Source organism: Leucopleurus acutus (assembly GCF_964270905.1).
Source record: "Leucopleurus acutus genome assembly, chromosome: 12".
Classification (NCBI taxonomy): Eukaryota; Metazoa; Chordata; class Mammalia; order Artiodactyla; family Delphinidae; genus Leucopleurus; species Leucopleurus acutus.
Genome location: NC_139154.1, coordinates 86,466,683 through 86,490,391, shown reverse-complemented (window position 1 = coordinate 86,490,391; position 23,709 = coordinate 86,466,683). Strand labels below are relative to the sequence as shown.

Genomic DNA, 23,709 nt, shown 5'->3' with positions numbered 1-23,709 from the left:
GCTGGGGCTGGTGGGAGTGGGGTAGGGGAAGGGCTGTGATTGGCAACTTTTTTTGGAATTTACTGCTTAGAACTGTGTTATCCTTATTAGTTTTTATAATATTATTACCATTTTAAAAGCAGAAAACTTAAAAAGCGAAACTCAAAACAGAACTTTGAGTTCTGCTTTTTCCTACCTCTGCTTTCCTTAAATCAGTTGACCCTGCTCAGTTCTGGTGTCATGTTGAATACCTATTACAAGAAGCAGGTGGAATAGGCCAGGCACATGCCTAAGAGGAGTGAGTCCAAATGTAAGCTAAAAGGAAGTTGGGGCTCCATTAAACCTTCTCCAGAAAGGAGCCCTTTCTTAAGGGTTGGGGAGGGAAGATATTAATTCTGTTTTTGTTTTTGTTTGCCTCAAGGTATTTCTAGTTTCTCTTTTGACTTCTCTTTGAGCCAATGGTTAAGAGTGTGTGGTTTAATTTCCATGTACTTGTGAGTTTTTGTGTTTTCCTTTTGTTATTGCCTTCTAGTTTTATTGCACTGTGGTTGGAAAAGATTGGGAAAGATACCTGGAATGATTCCAATCTTCTTAAATTTGTTAAGACTTGTTTTGTGGACTAACATATGCTCTATCCTGGAGAATAGAATAGCATAGAATCCTGTTCCCTGTGCGCTTGAGGAGAATGTGTATTCTGCAGCTGGTGGATGGAATGTTCTGTATATGTCTGTTAGGTTCATTTGCTCTATAGTGTAGTTCAAGCCTGCTGTTTCCTTATTGATATTCTGTCTGAATGATCTACCCATTATTAAAGGTGGGGTATTGCAGTCCCCTAGTATTATTATATTGCTGTCTACTTCTCCCTTTAGATCAATCCGTATTTGCTTTTTATGTTTAGTGCATTGAGTGCACATATATTTATAATTGTTATATCTTCTTGGTAAATTGAGCTTTTTGTCATTATATCACAACCTTTTTTGTCTCTTGTGACAGTTTTTGACTTAAAGTCTATTTCGTCTGATATAAGTATAGCTACTCCTGCTCTCTTTTGGTTCTCATTTACATTGAATATCTTTTCCCATACCTTCACTTTCAGCCTATGTGTGTCCTTACATCTAAAGTGAGTCTCGTTTAGACAGCATAGTTGGATCTTGTTCTTTATTTATTTAACCACTGTATATTTTTTGATTTGGATATCAAATTTTCGAACCACAACAAAGCATCAAGGATGCTAGAGGAGCTTATCTCTCTAATAAAGCTGGCCCAAGAGAGCAGGCATGATCCAGAATATGAGTGTGCCAAAGGTGTTTTTGCAGAAATCTTGGTGAGGCTTGTAGATGGGGTTCTTATTTCCTATGACGTTTTGTTCCTCACAGTAAATGACACACAAATGGGATATTACTCAGCCCTAAAGAAAGAATGAATCTTGCTATTTGCAACAACATGGATGGACCTAGAGAGTATTATCTTAAGTGAAATAGTTCATACAGAGAAAGGCAAATATATATAATTTCACTTATGTGCGGAATCAAAAAACAGAACAAATGAACAAACATAACAAAACAGAACAGACTCATAGATACAGAGAACAAAAAGGTAGTTGCCAGAGGGGAGAGGGGTAAGGGGGATGAGTGAAATAATTGAGGAAGATTCAGAGGTACAAACCTCAGTTACAAAATAAGAGCATAGAATGGGGAATATAGTCAATTATAATGTAATATCTTTGTATGGTGACAGATGGTAGCTAGACTTATCATGGTGATCATTTTGTAATGTATAGAAATATCAAACCACTATTTTGTGCACCTGGAACTAACAGTGTTGTAGGTCAATTATATTTCAATTAAAAAATATGTAGACACTTGGAGGAAATACATCAAAATGCAAATGGTAGTCTTGTAGAATGAATTTGGGAATGTTCCGTCCTCTTCAAATTTTTGTAATAGTTTGAGAAAGCTAGGTATTAGTTCTTCTTTTTATGTTTTGTAGAATTCCCCTGTGAAGCTGTCCACCCCTGGGCTTTTGTTTCCTGGGAGTTTTTTAAATTACAAATTCAATTTCACCACTGGTGATTTGTCTGTTCAGATTGGCTATTTCTTCCTGATTCAGTCTTGGAAGGTGGTATGTTTCTAGAAATTTGTCCATTTCTTCTAGGTTGTCCAATTTGTTGGTATATAATTGTTCATAGTATTCTCTTATGATTTTTTGATATTGCTTGTTGTTTCTCCTTTTTCATTTTTTATTTTGTTTATCTGGGTCCTCTCTCTTTTTTCGTTGATGAGCCTGGCTAAAGGTTTATCATTTTTTAAAATCTTATTTAAAAAACTGGCTCTTGTTTTCATTGATGTTTTCTATTGTTTTTTTTTGGTCTCTATTTTATTTCCTCTCTGATCGCTATTATTTCCTTCCTTCTACTGACTTTGGGCTTTGTTTGTTCTTCTTCTTCTAATTCCTTTAGATAGTAGGTTAGGTTGTTTATTCATTGAGCATCTTTATGATCATTACCTTGTACTCTTTATCAGGTAGAATTGCTTATCTCCACTTTGCTTAGTTCTTCGGCTGGGGTTTTATCTCATTTCTTCATTTGGAACGTATTCCTTTGTAACCTCATCTTGCCTGATTCTCTATTTTTACTTCTATGTATTAGGTCGGTTGGTTATGTTTCCCTGTATTGGTGAAGTGATACGTAGGAGACATCTTATGGGGTTCGCAGCGCACACCCTTCTGGTGACCAGAGCTATATGCTCTAGAGGTGTCCTCTATATGGGCTGTGTGGGCCCCTCTCTTGTGGTGGGGTTGACTACCATGGGCACACTGGTAGGTGGGTCCTGCCCGCATGCTGGTTGGATGCTAGGCCCTGCCTAGTGCAGAGGTTGACAGCTATTGGTGGATGAAATTGGGCCCTAACATGACTGGAAGTGGCTGCCTGGAGGCTCCAGGGCTATTGCTAGCCTGCTAGTGGGGGTGCCTTTGGCTTGTGCTAGACCTCTGGTTGATGGGGCTCTGTCCCCACATGGCTGGTGGACTGTGGAGTCTTGGACTGTTAGTGAGTGAGGCCTGATCCCAGCATTAACAGGCTAGAAGGAGGACTTGAAACTGGTGTTTGCCAGCTCCAGTGCCCCTGTGGGAGCACAAGCTCCCAGAAATGGCTATTGGCAGCACCTATGTCCACAGGGTGAGTCCCAGTTGCCTCCTGCTTCTCCAAGAATTCCTCCAAGGTCAAAAAGTGCATCTGACCTAGGCTTCTTTCAAATTACTGGGTTTTGGAGTGTGTGATATTTTGTGTGCACCCTTTAAGAAAGGAGTCTCTGTTCCCTACAGCCTTCAGGCTTTCCCAAATGCAAACCCCATTGGCCTTCAAAGCTGGGTATTCTGGGGTCTCATCTTCCCAGGGCAGGACCTCTGGGCTGGGGAGCCTGATGTGGGGTTTGGACCACTTGCTCTGCAATTGTGATTATCCTCCTGTTTGTGGGTCACCTACCTGGGGTATGGGTCTTGACTCTACCTCATCTGTCCTTCCTACACCTCTTGTTGTGGTCCCTTCTTTACATCTTTAGTAGAAGATCTTTTCTATTAGTGTTCAGGTCATTCTCATCAATAGTTGCTCTGTAAATAGTTTTAATTTGAGGGATGCCTGTGGGAGGAGGTGAGCACAGGGTCTTCCTACTCCACCATCTTGGCCACTCCTATTCATCTATTGTTGATCAGAATTTCCTAATTTCTACAGCAAAAAAATCCACTGACTACTTAATTTCCATTCCCTATCCACCTGTTTCCTTCCAGCAGAACCTCAGTTTGTTTAAGTAGCTGTTAAAAAACCCTTATTTTTAGGGATATATTCCTTACTTTAGTTCCAAGTCTTCAGTAATGCTTGGTCTAAATCAGTGGTTTTTCAATTGGAGTATGGTCTTTTCTTTTCTCCTCTGGAGACATTTCACAGTGTTTGGAGACACTGTCACAGCTGGAAGGGGGTGCTACTGGGATGTGGCATGTAGAGAGAGGTCAAGGATGCTGCTAAACATTCTACAATGCACAGGACATCACCACAGCAAAGAATTTTCTGACCCCAAACGCCAATAGCGTTTAGGTTAAGAAAGCCTGGGCTAAATCTTATTTCCCTTAAGAAAAGAAGGTAATGTCAGTTTCCTTAGCTTATGATTGGTCTATGGGTGTCATGAATCCTCACTTCTGGTCAGTGAGATCTAAGTGGAAGTCTGCTAAGTGGGGCTTCCAGGAAGAAGAGCGACAGACTCAGGTGTCATGCAACTCTGCCCTTTGTCCTTTCCTACTGTCCTCCTCTCAATGTGGACATGATGCTGATGCCAGGAGATGTGTCTGCCATTTGGGGACAACCAGGTAGCAATCCTGGAGAGGAAAGTTCAGGAAAGAAAGAAAGAGCTAGAATGCCTGATTACATCATTCTAGTGCAGCACCAGCTGGGATTTTCTTTCCCTGGACTCATGTGATACAGATCAGTCCCTGCTTAAGTCACTGTGACTGTATTTTCTTTATTTGCAGCTAAAAAGCATTCCTTACAAATACACCTGAAAGAGGTGGAGTTAGTCCAACTGGCACACATATCCCAGGATCTGGGTCCACCCCAACACTGCTGCCTCTACTTCTCTTACCCCTACAACTCCTTTGGAAATTCTGGGCTCACCACATTGCTGCACATGTGCCGTAGAAAGGCAGTGCTCTGTGCCACTCACAGAATGACTGAGAAATAAATGGTACTTGGAGCCCACTGTCTAGCTCTGCTTGGCCTGCTATTCCTTTTATTAGTCCAGACACCATGCCCTGCTGCTCCCTCAGGAACCATGTGTGAGGTTGCAGAAACTCTGATGTGAAGGGCTCAGGACACATACAGGAATTGAATCAAGGGTTTCTTGGGGTTTGGGGGTCTAGGGGTCTACCCCACTGTAAGGTGGTAAGCCTGTTTCCTTTTAACCACTGGGGAAGGGTTCCCTGACATGGGTCCCTTCTGCTCATGCTGTAGCATGTGACCTAGTGAAGTGACACACCTCACTACCTCTAATGATGTAGCCCAGCTCTCAACCTTCCTCTGAAAAGTTACCTTTGCCTCACCCATCAGGGCATGGCCTCAGGTACATGGTGCCTGGTCAATGGACAAGCATCCTGTCCTCTTGTTAATTACCTTTGGGAGCCTCGCTATTCTCTTGTTTGCCCTGACTGATTGCTATAATAGGGAGAATCCTGGGGTAGTCGCCAGCCCTTTACAGTCTGAAGCTGGCCCTCACTCTATGTGTCCTGCCAGGGTGTATTTGATTTTTGCTAAGAGCTCCTCAGATTCCATCAATGTTCCTTTCTACTCCCTTGGGGTGAGGCTTGGGGGAGGGTATGTCTGGGAATAGCATGAAGGAAACCTCTAGGGTGTAGGGAATGTTCTACATCTCCATCTAGGTGATGGCTATATGGGTGTATATATGTAAAAATTCATTGTACTTAAAATCTGTATGCTTTACTGTATGTTATACCTCACTAAAAACGTTTATGTATTTTTAAAATGTAAAACACAACTGAATACAAAGAAGGCCCACCCAGTCTGTGGCAGTCTTAGGAAACACCTCAAGTTGGCCTTTGCTGTAGGAAACCCAGAGCGGCGTTGAAAGGCTCGTTCTCCAGCCCCACGTGCCCAGAGCCAGGCCAGGGGCCGAGTGCTGTGGAGGGACGAGGGTCCACCATGAGCAGCAGGTCAGCTCCAGGAGGAGGGCTGGGGGCACTGCCTGGATGAAACGCATCCCCCAAACTGACGAGGCCAATGAAGATGCCCCGTAGGAATAACTGCCCAGATACAGCTTAAACTGTGGGGACGGTCTCTCTACCCCAGGCAGCAGCAGGAAGAGAAGCAGCACATTCCTGGCAGGATAATGGGCCCCACTCCTGACCCCTGGGGAAGCTGAGAGCATGGAGTGGGCAGGGAGCCAGAGAATGAGCACTGAGCAGCCAGTAGCCTCGGCTGGTGAGCCAGCCCACGCAGACCTGGGGCTCGGGGCCAGTCGGCTCTCCCCCGAGGCTGCGGAGAGGCAGGCGCGATGAGGGCAGTTAGGGTTGCCTGCATCTAGGGTGGAAGGGGTGGGGCTAGTGAAGGGAGCAAGACTCCCCCTACAAGGAACCATGTCATTGGAGCATCGTTCTCTGAACTGGGAGGCAGGGAATTTGACCTCTGTCTTGGGCCTCCTTTCTGAGAAGGGCCTCCTGGGCAAGGGTGGAATTTTTGCAAGAATCTCAGAGATTTCTTGGAGGGAGGGTTTTGTGCAGTTCCCAGCTGGGCTGTAGACATGACCAAGGACCTCTGATGATCCTTCCAGTGCATGTCTGCAGGAAGATAAGGACAGAGCCAAGGGAGATTGAACTCTCAGGAGAGAGGGAGCTGGGATACGGTCGTACCCAACAAGCCCTAGACGGGAGGAGAAATGCCGAGCACGCTGTGATGTCTTGTGCTCAGATGTGTCCCCAGTCCAGTGTCCAAAGGGCTCATGCTCCAGGCCCCAGGGTGGTGGGTGGGGACTGTAAGTAGAAACAACAGAAGCCAAAGAAGAGAAATGCCTGTTTTTCACTAAGGAACCAGCGCGTATGTTGCAGCAGTGTGAACGACCGACACCAAAGCGACAGGAGAGACACAGTTCCTTATTTCGAGATGAGTCCAGAGGCCCAAGTTCCTCTGTCTGCTGAGGCTGAGACGGAGGCGTCTGCCCAGGCCGCGTGGTCAGTGGGGGAGCGGCAGGTGTTGGGGATGGCTCAGCCGTGAGCACAGCAGGCTGTGGGTTCCCAGTCCCCTCGGCCCAGTCCTAAGAGGCAGCGTTGGAGATGTCGGCAGAGGTCAGTAACAGCAGCTGTGCCAAGACAGGAAAAAAGGAAAAAAAAAAAGAGAGAGAGTAGAAGATTTCCCCGCTTAGAAGATGAGTGAGCTAATTCTTTTTTTTTTTTTTTTGCGGTATGCGGGCCTCTCACTGTAGTGGCCTCTCCCATTGCGGAGCACAGGCTCCGGACGCGCAGGCCCAGCGGCCATGGCTCACGGGCCCAGCCGCTCCGCAGCATGTGGGATCTTCCTGGACCGGGGCACGAACCCATGTCCCCTGCATCGGCAGGCGGACTCTCAACCACTGCGCCACCAGGGAAGCCCAAGTGAGCTAATTCTTAGCTACTTCCTAGGCCCTTCCAGGGACACTCCAAGATTATCGCCAAGGACTTAGCAAGAAGCTTGAGTTCCTCAATCACAGATAGAGGAAACAGTCTGTTGTGAATATCAGTGTGATTGTATTTTAAACAGAAGGCACGTGGTCTTGATGCACATGGAATACGTTTGGGTCAGGATGATGGGCACTGGTTTGAGATTCAAATATGGTAAATTTCATCGAGTGATGGATTAGGTGAACTCAAGGGTAAACGTTAACAATGGTCATCAGTAGGGTGATGCTGTAGACTAGAATGTTTATATCTCCCTAAAATTCATATGTTGAAACCTAATCCCCGATGTAATGAGATTAGTCCCTTAGAATAGAGGCCCTAGAGTGCTCCCTTGTCCCTCCCACCTTATTAGGACACCGTGAGAAGACAGCTGTCCGTGAACAAGGAAGTGGGCCCTCACCAGACACCAGATTTGCTGGTGCCTGTATCTTGGACTTCCCAGCCTCCAAAACTGTGAGAAATAAATGCTTGTCGTTCACAAGTCACCCAGCCTATGACATTTTGGAATTTTGTTCCTTCCAATCCCAACTCCCAAAGGATCTAAATCCTGCTGCACGCACAGAAGGTTCTTTATAAGATAAAGACTGAGCTTGTAACCTGAAGGACCAAAATCTGCCTTGACAAGCCCTGTAAGGTCTAGAAGGCTGTACTTATAGTTTCTCAGAGCTGGTACAGAGCTATTACGGGGGAGTCAACGACAGCCAAGGCTGGTGACTCATAGGAGGGCAGCAGGCCTTGAACCTAGATTTTCCTGGAGGAAAGCAGTCTAGCTGGCAGAGTGTCTGCAGGGATGGTAACAGATGGAGATAAGCAGGTGGGTGCCTGGGGGTGGGGGTTGTCTAAAGTCTCCCGGAAGTAACAGGTATGTTATAATGATCAGGTGGAACCCGGAGATGATGGGAAATTCAGGAGCAGCTGAAGCTCAGAAGTCCGGAGGGGAAGGCTCGATGGACATCAGAGCTGTCAGTAGACAGCAGCCCACATGCCATCGCAGAGGACTCGGGAACAGGGGTCCAGGCAACGGTAACAGGGACTCAGGCACATGGGACCAGACAGGAACTGGTCCTGAAGTTGCTGGAGGATAGAGGTCAGGGATATGGCAGATTCAGGTCAAGGATGGACTGACAGCCATGGGGACTTAACTCCGGGACTCACTGGGCCAAGCCCTGGGGGCCGGACCCTGCTTTGTGGTCCTCTCTGGGCCTCTGGTCGACCAAGCCTTGGCCTGTCACATCCGATACTTCTACCCTGAATGCTCTGTGCAGGTATCTCCCTCTGCCTTATCCTCGACAAGCTGCATGTGGCCAAATCCATAGTTTCAGAGCCCCTGGCCAGCCCAACCATAACTTATTTAAGCCCGGTTAGAGGTTTATCTTGGGCCTTTCCCATGCAGTCACTTTTCCATTCATGACTGTAGGTAACCACACCACATCATGACTCTGCAAAGCTTGTGCTCAGCTCTTTCTTTGGCAGATCGGTGCTGAGATCACCCTGAGGCCTTCCTTCCACTCCACTCGCGTGTGCTGTTCAGCCCACCCCACCCCGGTCCTGTCCTATTTACTCCAAACTCCAGCACGACCTTTGGTGGACATCTGTGTCTGTATTTCCAGTACTCTTTCCTTGTTTATCCCAGCATCTAAGGTGAGGGGACCAGGGATGTTCTGTGTGCTGTGGGGGAGGCTGACTTTCTGTCCTTCCCAGCTATAAGGATGGATAGTTAAAGGACCAGTGCAAAGAGGCCAGGTCCCTTATTCATTTGTAACAGAGAGAAATACCTGGGGGTTCCCACAAAGGGGTTTAGACCAGTTCCAAAGAGAGGTCTGGGAGGCCTTGTTCATACGCTTGGATCCCAGGGATTTTCATGGTGCCGGCTGGGCCAGAATAGGCCTCCACAGAACTCAGCATCAATTTGCAGGCGACAGAGATGTGACCTCAGACCCGAAAGCTTAAGTCTGTGCTGTGGCTAGTGTCTTTTTGTTATTTATTTATTTACGGCCCAAATTCTGAAGGGATTCGTCAAGGGCCACCCTAAAGAGAGGCCCTTGGAAATGAGACATTCTAGGAGAGACACGTCCTCCATTGCACCATGTTGGTGTGTGATGGTGTGGACGGCACATGGATGGGAACCCAGTAACTCGAGAGAGGACAGTGCAGGCAGGGAGGGCTCATCTGCTAGACAAGGGAGGCAAGAAACTTTATTGTTCTAATCCAGAGGGAGAAAGTGTATCCCGTTTTCAGATTACAGAGCTGGATCTTGGGTCAAAAAGTAGAAGGTGGAGGTCTGAAATGAGCTGCTTCCCATCAGCAGAGGTGGGCTGGGTCCCTGAGCTCTGGGTTCAGGTCAGCGGTCCCATCCAGGCAGGTCCGCTCTCCACGTGGCCGACCTGGAGGTTCAGAGCCCAGGGAGCTCCCCACAGATGGAGAGTCTCAGGAAGGACAGAATTTGGACTTGGAAACAGGAATTGGGGTCAATAGCCAGTGCAGTACCTTTAAGAAGAAAGAGAAGCATTTTATTTAAAAGATCACTTAATCGCTCTAAGACCCCTAAGTAGAGTGGATATATTATGAGTTGCACCTAAATTAGATGTGATGTTCAAGACAACTTGACTAGCCAGAGACTTGGGAACAAAATGGAAGATCTCATCGGTGCTGCACTAACCGGTTCCGTATGCCTTTTCCTATTTCTTTTATTGCTCTTTAAGCATCCTTTTTAACCCCCCAGGCTCTCAAGCTCTCTGTGTTTTCCTGCTGGAAGTTCCTGTTATGAAGAAGCCTTGTTCAATGGGTTAGTTTATGCTAAGATGTAAGTGACAGGCAGCAGCTTAATGGGAAGTGGCTACTGACTCTATCTGGAGCAGCAGGCAGATTTTGCAGTCTTATCTGGTAGCTTTCCAATCCTGTCACCATTGATCCCCCAGCCATATCCCCAGCAGGGATGCCAGCCACTGAGCCGTTCCTTTCCCAGCATGTGGTCTATAACTACCAGGGTCCTGCCTTCCAGCATCTGGACAGCCAGAGAAAGAGGAGGACTGAGAACCCCAAAGAAGTGGGCCTCCTATGGGGGATGCCTGACACAGTGCTGCTTGGGCAGGGGGAGGGGAGGAGAGGATAAAACTTTGGGTCAGGTGAGAGTATCACCAGTTGTCAAATCCCGATGGTGAAATGACTGTCCTCAACCTTCTGGTAAAGCCAAGTTAACTCTGCTGCCTGTTCTCAGTGATCCCTGGTATCAGGAAATCTTCGCTGCCACCAGGGGGAAATGCATTTCAGGGCTCATTATTTTTATACCCAGTAGCAAAGAAAACTGTCATTAGAATTTGCTAAGCACCTAAAAATCATACTGCACCATTTGCCTCAACCATGGTCTTGAGTTTCTAGTTAAGTTATTAACACACCTTCTTTTTGCTCTTGGACAAAGTTGGTGGGGACCTGTCGGCACACGTCCTTGATGGGCACTCCATACTGGGCTAAGTTCTTGACCCGGCTGGGTAAAACAGTGTAGGTCAGGCCTCGAGTGGATGGATAATGCTTTAAAGCCTGGAAGAGGTGGCATTTCAAAACGGTGAGACAGCAGATAGAGGTGGTGCAGCAAGGAAGAAGAGCGAGAAACCTATTACAGTGCACAAAAATAGCCGTGAACTTGCCCTTGAGTTTTGTCTATAGCAGCAATACCCTGTCTGACCACAAGGTGATGACATTACTCCAAAAAAATCTGTGTGTGAGCCTGTGTGTCCCTGTAACGCTGTACTCCTTTCACCCTTAAATTCTCAACTCTTCCAGCCTCCAGTGCTTTTCTCATCTCTAAAATTATGTGTTTCATTTATATCATGCATTTACTTGTTATAAATCAGATGACGGGAATACTTTCTACCTCTCTTTAAAAAAATTGACAAATTGTTTTATTTATTTTTATTTTATTTATTTATTTATTTTTGCGGTACGCGGGCCTCTCACTGTTGTGGCCTCTCCCGTTGCGGAGCACAGGCTTCGGACTTGCAGGCTCAGCGGCCGTGGCTCACGGGCCCAGCCGCTCCATGGCACGTGGGATCTTCCCGGACCGGGGCACGATCCTGCGTCCCCTGCATCGGCAGGCGGACTCGCAACCACTGCGCCACCAGGGAAGCCCCTGTTTTATTTTTATGTGACCCAAAATGCATTTTTTTCCCCAAGAATCAGCATTCATTTTGCCCAAATGTCCTGGGCGGGTTATTTAAGCAAATGGTGCCAGATTTCAATGGTTTGCCAAGGACCTCCTGCTGCTTTTGAATTTATTTGACAGCCCTTGTCATTTAAGAGGCTGGGAGGGAGAGAGTTTCAGCAGTCTGGGTTCATTTTAAACTAAAGATAACACGTGTGTATGTGTGCAAAGGGTGTGCAGGGGAGGAGAGAAGGCATGAGGGTAAAAATACTCTATTAGTTCACTCTAATATTTATATTCAACGACTTATATCCACTAACATGTAGCTCACACCCCTTTTGGAATAAACTAAAATTATGTCATTGTATGGAGTTTTCAGTGGTCCATTTTCATTCATATGATGTAATTTAAATGGGCCATGGACTGGACTTGGAGTCCTTTGCACGGTGATAGAATTTCATGCGCATTAAGAACAAGTATGAACTGAATTCCCCTGTGTATACAGCACCATCCTAGGAGGTCAGGATGTAGAGTTGGAAAACACCAAACTAGAAGGGGACCACAGTGAACTGGTTTCACTTACCTGGTGGTCCAGGGCCTTACTAATATCGTCCAAAGTTGGACAGCTTCATCCATCTTGGCTAGGACACAGGCCATCTTGCTAAACAGCTTAGCCACCAGAAGGGCCTTAAAGCAACACAGCAGAACCCTGTCATTCATTCAGTCACAATATAGTAGCCTCCTGCTTGCCATCAGTGCTGCACATAGCTGGTCCTTCAGACTGTGGCATTGCGCATCCCGGCATAGCGCGGCCCTGGGCGGCAGAGCAAAGTGCTAGCAGCAGGACTGACGATGCACACAGGGCCCTGCTGCCCCCGAGGGGCCGTGGCACTGTCGCTGCTGCAGGCACCATGGGAAGGTATCCCCCGGGGCACTCTGCATACCCTTAACAGACTAGTGGGACTGGAGGGGTAGGGCGTCAGCCCCAGAAACAAAGCTAAATATAAGGTCCTGTTCATGGCCCTCAGCCGCCTCCATGACCCTCAGCTTCCCCATCTGTAAAGCAGGAAAATAGACCCTCTCCCACAGGGATGCCATGAAAGGATGAGACAAGATACTGCCTGCTTGTGAAGCCAGTGTGTGAGACAGAGTGCTCTCTGGAGCTACAGGGTGAGGAGAGGCCTTGGTCCAGACCTCTAGACTCAGATCCTGGCTCTGGGTCTGCCACTGACCACCTCTTACGTGGCCCTGGACCTGACCTTCAGCCTTTCTGAGTTTTGCAGTAAAGCCGAGGTTCTCCAGCTGAGGCTGACTGAGCCCACCTCCCTCCTCCAGCCAGAGCAGTTCTGACTTCCATTCCACAGAGTGGCATTTTGTGACATCTTTCGTTGGAAGAAAAGTCTCTATGGCTTAAAACAGAGTTGGAAATCCCTGGACTGCCTCCCTTTAAGGAGGACTAGGGAACCGTGTCCTCAAGGAAATCAGGAGCAGGTCAGGTGAAGAGTGAGGGGGATGGTGTTTGGGAAGGAGAGCATGGGAGGTCCAGGCAGGCGCAGAGAGAAAGCCTGTGTTTGCGGGTCTGTCCTGAGATGTCCAGTGTGCAAGTAGGAGGGGAGCTTCCAAACAGCAGGGGCTGGACAGCAGAAGCCCATCCAGGGAGTAAGGAGTGTGGGCTTTTCCTTCATTTAATCCTCTCAGAGTCCTTTCCGGTAGGAAAGACAGCTGTTGATTCTGCTTGGCAAATGAGGGAACTGAGGTGCACAAAGGCTGAGCCATATCTCTGGTTATAGCGCTTTTCTATCAGGGAGGTGTCCCTCCCCAATCCTGCCTCTTTCTGCCAGGTCCTACCTCACCGTACCCAACCATCTGGGCAAGTGGAAGCAAGGTTTCTAAAAGTGAAAATAAATTATTCTCCTGCTTTTGAAATAACCTGATTAAAATCTGAGATCAAGACAAAAGACCTCCATAGCACATACCAGTTATAAGAAATCTGGGTTCTGGAAATGGCTCTCTTATTTCAGAGGCCTTCAGGAGCCCTGTGAAATCAACGCAGGAGACGAACACAAAAGGATGTGGGATCCCTAGAGATCACAGAAGTTCCTGCTGCGGTCACTGGCTCAAAAAGAAGTCACTGCAGATGCAAGAAAGCTGGTCCCTTATCTAAAGAGATGTATCCCCTCAAGATCCTAAACGCAGAGAATGTCTGTGTAGACAGGGTCCTCTTCTCTCTGGAGAAGCACAAGGCAAAATGTTGGAGCAGGCAAGGCTTTCTTTGGCATTTATAACGAACGTGTTCCACATCTTACATTCTCGTAGTCCAAGATTCCATCCCATTCAATCAAAGCATTGTTGACTTGGATGCTGACCATACCTCGAAAGGCGTTGACAATGGATGCCTGGGTCCCAACAGATCCAGCCAGTGGATGGCTGTCACTGATGTTCTGGAGATCAGGCTTAGCCCAAAGACACTACTGAAACTGCCCTTAACGAATCTAATAACTGTTACAACACTAAATGCAAAGGTCATTTCTCAGACCTCTTATTTGAGAAAACAGCAGCATTTGACACCGTTGTGGCCCTCAGTGAGCCTCCGGGACACACACGTTTGCCTGTTCGTTTCCATCATTCTGACCAGCCTTCTCCCTTTCACTTCCCCAGCCTCGAAATGTGGATGGTCCTAGACCTTAGTCCTTGGACCTTTCCTCTTTTCTGTCTACACTTAGCTCACTTAGTGATTTCACCCACCGTGTGATGGCTTTGAATACAGTCTCGGCTCTAAACATTCCCAGGTGTGTATGTCCAGCCCAACTCTCTCTCGACCCCCAGACTCACGCATCTAATTCTCTACTTGATGCCTAATCATCTGAAAGTCAACACATTCAGAGCTGATCTCCACCCCCGCCAACCTGCTGCCCACAGGCTCCATCTCAGTGAATGGAGCCGCCATCCTTCTCTCCACTAAGGTCAGTGCTATTGGAGTCATCTTGACTCTTCTTTCCTTCCCACCCATATCCAACTGAGAAGAAAATCTTTTCAGCTGTACCTTCAAAATATATACAGAATTAAATAACTTCTCATCGACTCTGCTACTACGACCCTCGTTTAATCCGCCCCCCAACCCCCGAAATCTTTTGAAAGCCTCCTACAAGTGTTTGTCAGAGCACCCTGGTTAAATCCCAAGGCAGACCAAACCCAGCTGTAGCTTCCTATCTCACGCAGTATAAAAGCCACATGAGTTACCGGGACCTATTGGGTCCCACAGGGTCAGACTTCTGTTACCTCTCTGCCTTCACTTGCAACTCATGTTCCTCTCACCTGTCAGCTCCTGCTACTCTGGCTTCTTCACTGTTCTTTGCTCAGGGCTTTTGCACGTTTTGTTCCATCTGTCTGGAACGTTTACTCCCAGGAATCTGAGTTTTGCTTCCTCATCCTTTTTTTTTAAACATCTTTATTGGAGTGTAATTGCTTTACAATGGTGTGTTAGTTTCTGCTGTGTAACAAAGTGAATCAGCTATATATATACATATATGCCCATATCTCCTCCCTCTTGCATCTCCCTCCCTCCCACCCTCCCTACCCCACCCCTCTAGGTGGTCACAAAGCACCGAGCTGATCTCCCTCTGCTATGCGGCTGCTTCCCACTAGCTAGCTATTTTACATTTGGTAGTGTGTATATGTTCATGCCACTCTCTCACTTCGTCCCAGCTTAAACTTCCCCCTCCCCGTATCCTCAAGTCCATTCTCTAGTAGGTCTGGCAGGATGGGAATAAAAACACTTCCTCATCTTTTGTGATCAAGATGTAACCTCCCTGGGAGCCCTGTCTAAGACTGAGGATGCCACCCCTGACATTCTCTTTCCCCTCTTGCTTTCTTTTTCTCTGTCACACTGATCAGTCTATACAGTTTGCCTCTAAAAATCATACCGTTTCTTCCCGTAGGACGTAAGCACTCTGAAGTTAGGGACTTCTGTCTGCTGTGTTTACTGCTGTATCCCCAGCCCATGAACCAATAGCACCTAGGTCCTCAACCAATGACGGTGAGTGAAGCAGTAAATAATTTCCGTAAGTGCCCTCAACCAAAAAGAGTGTCACGAGAGACAATAGCAATGAGGACTCAATTCAGATGCCGGGGGAGTAGTTGGGGAAGGGTCAGGCCTTTCTGAGAAGTGACTTTTGGGCTAAGACCTTCCAGAAGCCTGGGTGTGGCCAGTTAGATGTGTGGGGTTGGGTGGGGAAGCAGCCTGATCCACGGTTTGGGTTTGCTGGGGACCGAGAGGTTTCTTGAGTGCCAGAGGAAAGCGCCTGGCGAACCAGGCTGCGTGGGTCACTCTGCAGGAGGGTATCCCCAGCAGAGGCTGGGAAAGGTGCCAAGGCTCGGCGGGAAAGGTGGGAGGTGCAGGCTGGGTGGCCGTGGAGGCTGGGCCTGGGTGATTTTCTATTGTCTGTGTGATGGGAGCCACCAGAGGGTCTTTAATAAACCTCTTCTAGCTCTCTGCGGAGAACAGATTGGAGGCCAGTAGGAATGAACGTGGAGACGTGTTATCTCCCGGTAATAAGGGTTCTGAAAGCGGGCCTGGGTTTTATGAGCTTCATTCCAGATTCATTCCAGGCCCTTGGGGTGAGGGTGAGGCTCCAGGCTTGAGTTATTGCTACCTCATCTCTTGGGGTTGGACAGAGCGGGCAGGTTGGGAGCTGCCTAATTTCAGTTCATATAGGCACTTATTGTGAATTGCTAAGTGGGTGAGATCGGAGTGGTTTCTTGATAAAGAGAGAGCTTGTCAAGGGGGATTTCGGAGCCATTTTCCCCATCAAATCAATAGGGGTGTTAATCCTCAATCTAGATAACAGAATAATGTAGTTGCAGACATTGGCTTTAAACCCCACTGCAGATGAACCAACTGTCAAGGACCTCGGCTGCCGGCAGACAGGCCTGGATGATGAAGAATGCCAGACATGCAGGGCTGGGACTGTGGACCGTGGACGTTCCAGGCCTGACTCCCCTCCGTGGGCACAGGGGAGGGGCCCACGAGCTTCTGGATGGCCTGATGCTTTATTGCCTGCCGGCGTCATACCCAGTGGCAGGAAGAAACCCATCCTGTGCCAGACTGTAGGGTGGGATTTCCTGGCCCAGCCTCTTTAAGGCAAAAACTATGATTTAGGAAAAGAGATTGGCAGACAGACAAGCATCATAACAGTTTTGTCCTACATGGACATAGAGGACAGACTGGTGGTTGCCAGTGGGGAGAGGGTTGGGAGAGGGATGGAGTGGGAGTTTGGGGTTACCAGATGTAAGCTTTTATATGTAGAATGGATAAACAACAAGGTGCTACTGTAAAAAAATAAAATAAATCCTTAAACAGGATGAGAACATTACTAAGCATCTTGAAGATAAAGTTCACCCCAACACTCTCACAAAGTTATGATTATTCTTGAATAATTTCTCCTGGTATTTTCCCATGGGAATTTATTAATATAATTTCCATAAATAAATGTGGTGTTCTACTTTTTTTATAACGATATATTTCAGTTAATCATTTAAAGACATTTAAAAAGCAGGGGGAAGCAGAGGATATACAAATACAAAATCCAAAAGGGTTTTTTTTCTAATTGTATGCATAATGTTGCAATGAATGTCTTGGTGTGAAAACATTTTTATTCTTTTGTATTATTTCTATAAGATAAACTCCCAGAAGTAGATTGAAATTGAAACACATTATGTGTTTGAAACACATTATGATTCATGATACACACTGCCCAAATTCTTTTCAAAGTATTGTGTTTATTTGCACTTTCACCCATAATGTATGCACATACAAATTTTATGGCAATAAACATTATTCTTTTTTAAAAGTTTTAATGGTTTAAGTATGACATCAAATGTTATTTTTGTTTCAGTTGTATCTCCTTGATTATAGATGGGATGACTGAATATTTTTCCATAACATTTTCTTTCTTCTTTCTTTTCTTAACTAGTTCCTTGCTATTTGTAATTCCTGTATGAGCCTCAGTTTCCTCTTCTGTAAAATGGGTATGTTAGCAGTATTACCTTGTAGGATGGTTGTAAGGGTTAATTAGCCAGAGCAGTGTTGGATAGTGGTCATAGGCTTAGTTTGGATGTCATCTAGATTATCTGGCTTTGGATGCCAGCTCTGATATTTGAAAGTTGATGGAGGTGGGGATTGGCAAGTTCACATTACCAAGAGCAGGAGGGATTGGACATATCATTGTGGCCATCTTTGGAAAATACCATCTATCATGTTAGTCAGTTTCTTCTTTAAATAATTCTCTAATTACACAAATAATGCATCCTTTTAAAACATGAAAGTTAAGGCTAGCGTCCCTTTTGACCAGCACCTCAATTCCCATCTCCTCTCCAAAGGTGACTACCGTATTTTGTTTGGTGAACATCTGGTGGGACATTTTGCTTGTGCATACCTACACGCACATACACACATGCCCACCGGCAACCATAGAAAATCTGTAGCGTTTCTAATGGTTCACATTAATAGTATCGTACTATATGTATTTCATTTCAATGTGATTTTTCATTCAACACATCCAGAGATTGTACTATGTCATGCGCTAAGATCTCCCTCATCCTTTTCCATTTGTGCACAATATAGATATAACATAGTTTATTGAATAATTACACTATTCACCAACATAAAATGAGTGTCCTTTTCCCAGACTCTCTCTGACAGTTAAATGTTTTCAATTTTTGCAGTCGAATTGGTGAAAATGACATGATAATTGTTTTACTTTGCATTTCTTGGATTATTAAGTGAATATTTTCATAAGTTTATTGGCCATTTGCTTTTCTTTTGACTTGCTTATTTTTATACTTTGCTCCTGTTCTGAGTCATTTAAAAATTCATTTGTAGGATTTTCTTTATATAATATTCATTTGTTGCAAAATTCTTCTCTCATACTTTCACTTATTTAACTTTGTTTACACTCTTTTGATGAACAGAATTTTTAGAATGTTGATGTAATCAATTTTATCAATCACTTAGGCTATGGTTTTGTTTTGTGTGTTTTAAAATTTTTTGAAGTCTTTGTTACTCCCCAAATATTTTCCTTTAATACTATATAATTGTGTTTTGTAAGTTTAGATCTACAATTCACTTAGGAGTAAGTTTTATGACAGTGTCACTTAGGTCTTAATGGGCAGTCAGTTGTCCTAATCCCATTTATTGAATTCTTCCCCCTTTTATTTAAAGTAGTATCTTTATTGTATGCTAAATTCCCATATATTCAGAGATTCTTCTGGATTTTCCATTGTGCTACACTGATCCATCTACTTACTCTTGTGACAATATCCCAGTTTGTATAACTATAGCTTTCTAACATGTTTTTCTCCCCCTCTTTTTTTTTTTTTTTTTTTCCCGGTATGCGGGCCTCTCACTGTTGTGGCCTCTCCCGTTGCGGAGCACAGGCTCCGGACGCGCAGGCTCAGCGGCCATGGCTCACGGGCCCAGCCGCTCCGCGGCCTGTGGGATCTTCCCGGACCGGGGCACGAACCCGTGTCTCCTGCATCGGCAGGCGGACTCTCAACCACTGCGCCACCAGGGAAGCCCTCCCCCCTCTTTATTCTTATTTTTCAAATCTGTCTTGACTATTCTTACCAATTCAGTCTTCCATAGGAATTTAGAATCAACTTATTAGGAGCTTTTGATTGGCAATGCATTGACTTTATTAACTAACTTTGAAAGACTTAACAAATACTTTTCTATTTTTAAATTTGTCATTTTTTCCCTTCTTGCTTAACATCCCTAACTGTATCATGCAATTCTCAAAGTAGCCACAGGGCGGCGGTAGGAGCAAAGAAGGTGAAACTCGGGCCCCTCATGAGAGACCTGGGAAGCCTGGAAGCCCTTGAGAGAGGAGAATGCTTGTGGCAGAGTGAGTCGGCAATTATCTGCACGCAACACCTTACACTTATTTTGCACAGTTTACAAATATTTCATTTACATTATTTCCCTTGGAATAGGTGATGAAGGTGATCTTTCCCCATTTTAGAGGTGAGCGAATGAAACATGAAGACATGCAGCCAGTCTGGGAGGATGCAGTGCCCACACCCTCCGTGCCAAGCCCAGGGCCCTTTTCACTTCATCCTCGTGCAGATTTCAGACTTCTCCACACTAGACAAAAGGAAACAAAATTAGTGAAAGCTAAAATTCAAAACGACAGCAGGAAAATGTGTGCAGGTCCGTCAACCCTATGTTCAAAATCTTAGTGTCACTTCTGTGTGTCTCCTTCTCCTTTCCCTAATTTAGGTGGTCCCTAAAGCTCTGAATTTTTCCTTTGTGACATATCTCACATCTGCCTTTTCTCTCCTCCCAACATCATCATCTTCACCTCACTTCTGATGGCATCCATGACTCCAGGCTTCCCCTCCAACTCATCTGCTTCACCAAGGTAACACTTTTTGTCAGTCAGAGATGGGGAAACTGGGACAAAGAAGGTTATTGTTTCAAGGATGGGATGACTGGGGTTGAATGGGAAGTTGGTGGGGCTTTCAAAGCAGGTGGGACCTTCCGAGAACATTTGGGTGGGTCGATGTACAAGGTGCCGAGGGCGTGGGAAGCTGTGACATGGTCAGGTGGTCATCGCTATCTGATTACCTGGTAGGGCTCGGGGAGGGAAGATGCAACAGGAAGCAGGTGAGGGGCTGTTCAAAGATAGGCAGGAAGGGACCTTGTGGTTTTCCCAGAGATCAGTTCATGCCTCGTGGGTCAGCAGGACCACAGTCACACTCAACCATGACCCAGACTTTGGAATCCCTTGTGCTCTAGGCCATGCTCATTCCGACAGCCTTGAGCCAGTTGCTTCAAGGTTCTGGTGACTCAGGGATCTGGTGACTGAGCCCTTGTCCTATTCCTCAGGATTGGGGCTTTATTTTATATCCGGACCCAATAATGGTCTTGTACCTGAGCAGCGGACTTGGCTGTGAGCTCAGCTTCCCAGTTCTTTCAGCTCCAGGGTCCTGCCTCGGGTCCTGAGGGCCCGGTCCTAACCCAGCCCCGCAGGTCTCCCTGACCCCGGACATCTGCCTCCCTGGAGCACCAACTCTTTTGGGCCCCAGACTCCCTGCCACCTGATTCTACGCCCAGGCCAGGGCGCCTCCCTCTGTGACCCTTACTCCCTTCCTGGAACTTCCCAACCTGCACACCTGCCCCGACCCACTGGGCTCTGCCTGCCTCACAGCATTCCCCGCATTTGCTGCGGCCCCGCCCGTGGCACCTCTCTCGGTTCTCCTGTCGCCCACGAGGAGCCTCTTGAGATGCCTCCAAGGCCAAGGGCATGTAGTCCGTTGACCCCAGGCAATGGGCAGAGCAGGCAGTCATGTTGGGCGAAGCACCAGACAGCACCGGGCAGCACGGGGCAACCCCTCACCACTTATCACCGAGAGGCAGCTGAAAAAGAGCACCCTCTGGGACCTGTTTTCCAAGAAGACCCCCTGAGTCACGGTGGAAATGTGACCCCGGGCCACGCCTCTCAGCACCGGCTGCTTCTACTTCCTACAGCTTTAAGAAGAGAAGTCAGAAACCTCAGTTTTGCCTTATAATGCAAATTGGGGCAACTCTTTGGGAAGGCGGGGCTGTGACTCAGGGAAGCCTGCAGGGGGGCCTGAGAGAAGGGTTCTGTGCAAGTGTAGTTCAGATGTTCACACACACACAGACACGCACACACACGCACACACACACGAGCTGTGCTCTGGCCTGGGAAAAGGATAGGATTCCTTCACCCACCACACACATGCAAGCCTCATAGCTCCTCTGTGTTTTGTGAATTCTTTGCCTCTAAATTCACAGAATCTGGATTCATTATTGCAGGTATGGGCATGGGGAGGGGAGGGGAGGTGTTTATTCCCACCATCTAAAGAAGCAGATCTACAGGAACTGTGCCTCTGAAAGGAGAAGATCAGCTCGAAGGGCCCAGCACGGGGCAGGGGCAGGAAAAAGATGGAAACCTTAGCCAGTCCGGTGAACAGAATCAGAAACTGTGTTAGATTTTTAAAAAATTTCACTAGACAGCAAACATTTTGAAAGCAACCATTCCACAACCTTAAAAAAAAAAAAAACATTTTATTTGAAGAGTCATAGGAGAATTGGCAAAAGACACTTTCCCCTCTGTTCTGGGCTCCAGTTGACCCCGTGGCCTGGCAACAGGGGATGCTGGATAATTTGTTGAGTGAATTGGGGAGTGGTCTGGCCCCTGGAGAAGGACAAGGAGGTTTGAACTATTAGGGCAGGTTGGGGAGGACCAAGAAACACTTGATCCAATTGTTTCTCTTGGGTCAAGTCACCTCCCTGTGCAGCCACGGCTCATTTAACCCCTGTATGTGGCTGATGGAGATGTTTGGTGGCTGTGGTCCGTATGCTTCCACCCGTGTTCCTACTCAAAGACCAAGGACCACCCCAAGGCCCCCGGACAACAGCTGCAAGCCTTGCCCCTCTCTGAGCCCCTGAGATTCCTTCACATCGTATCTCATTTCCAACTTAGCCACCCAACACTCAATACTCTTCTGTACCCGTCCTCAAAACCTTTTTTTTTTTTGGCCACACAGCAAGGCATGTGGGATCTTAGTTCCCCGATCAGGGATCGAACCCGTGCACCTTGCAGTGGAAACGTGGAGTCTTAACCCCTGGACCGCCAGGGAAGTCCCTGTCCTTATAAAGAGAAGGCCTGTCCTACGTCCTTACCCAAGCTCCAACTATAATACCATCTTGTCAACGAGCTATTCCTCTGCCTCTTTCTTCCACACCCAGGACCCCCAAGTTACCTGATATCCAACCTTTTTCCCTGGTTAGTGTCCTGGTTTTGGAAAGTGCTGTTCAAGGCCCTTCACGATTACCTATCTACTGCCCATGACTTACAGACTAATTGCCAAGTACAGCAGTTCATAAAATATCAGATATACTCTCCTGGTAGGTCACCAGCTATTTACCTGTTACCACAGAAAGTGTCCACCTTCCTTATCAGAGCAGAACTGTTTGTGCCCACCCAGCCCGATCTCCCCTATTCTCACTGGAAGGAGGTAAAGGAGACTGTATTATTGTTTCAGATATGGGATGCCCCTCCCTGAGAGGGAGGAAAGCATTTTATCTCCCTGCCCCATGGACATCGGACTTGCCCACGTGACTTGTTTTCACCAATGAACGTGAAGGGAAGTGGGATGTGTCACTTCCAGGCAGAAGTTTTAGGAGCCAACACCTGTGGCACCATATTCCCTTTCCTGCTGCCGCAAGCGACAGGGATATTCCAAGTAGAGGCTACTCTGTCTTCCTGGGTCCCAGAGTGAAAAAGACGGGTAGATTTGTAGCTGATATATAATGGACATGTACTGTTAGCAAGAAATACACCTTTGTTGTCGGAGTTTTGAGCTTTGGGGGTTGTTTATTGCTACAGAATGCCAGGTAGGTGGGAGCAGTAACCCCTCATCCTCACGTTTCCCGGGAGCGGAGGGCATTTCTTCCATTCTTCAGGAGGGAAACAATAGAGTAGAAACGCTTCCAGCTTTGCCCTATTCCTCCTCCCTCCTTCCTAGGGGAGGAGATGCACCTTATCTGATTGGTGATGGGGGAGAGGGAGCTGGCATAGGTAGCCCCCTCCTTCCAGGCTCCCTTCAGGATATGTCTGTCTGCAGACTTGTCATCTTCTGCATGTAGCTGTGTGGTAAACCCCTAGGGACAGACCCTGTGTGTTGGCGTGCAGCTGTCTGTGGGCAAACATCGAAACCAACCCACCTCTTATTGGTAATAAAGATGATTTTTTTTTTTTTCGGTACGCGGGCCTCTCACTGTTGTGGCCTCTCCCGTTGCGGAGCACAGACTCCAGACGCACAGGCTCAGCGGCCATGGCTCACGGGCCCAGCCGCTCTGCGGCATGTGGGATCTTCCCAGACCGGGGCACGAACCCGTGTCCCCTGCATGGGCAGGCGGACTCTTAACCACTGCGCCACCAGGGAAGCCCTAAAGATGATATTTTGATCTCCGTATATCTGCTCCTCGTGAGTGCGTCTAACTCCCATATCTGAACCTGGAAATAATGGTGTTATATATTTGCTCCTTAAGACTCCAATACACAGCATCTATGTGGCCCAACTCCATTCCTGCATCTTATCATATAGCATCAGTGACATCCCCAGACCTGTTCCTGGGGGATCTTTGACCATCCAGAAAGAATAGAGGGCACAGCCCAGCAAGCCGAAGATGGTGTAAGGAAGCTGTTACCGCTCTGACTGCAGCAGAGAAGAAGCTGCCCATGTAGGGCCAGAGGGCTGTTGCTCGAGATTCATTAAAACTCAGAAGTCATCATTTATCCAACTCCCCGTGCCATTTCTCAGCAAACTGCTTCTATAACCCCAAACAGGGACTCAAT

General features: G+C 46.9%; 1 protein-coding gene across 1 annotated transcript; it reads right to left on the bottom strand.

Moving 5' to 3' along the window:
* Nucleotides 1-9,580: 9,580 nt before the first annotated feature.
* LOC309969615 (gastrokine-3-like) lies at nt 9,581-14,309 on the bottom strand (the record flags this gene model as incomplete). The annotated part of the gene is given in 6 exon segments (XM_082851445.1): nt 9,581-9,675; nt 10,584-10,725; nt 11,910-11,950; nt 11,953-12,013; nt 13,633-13,767; nt 14,175-14,309. Coding segments are annotated over 6 exon segments (609 nt in total).
* Between the last annotated feature and the right edge of the window lie 9,400 nt (nt 14,310-23,709).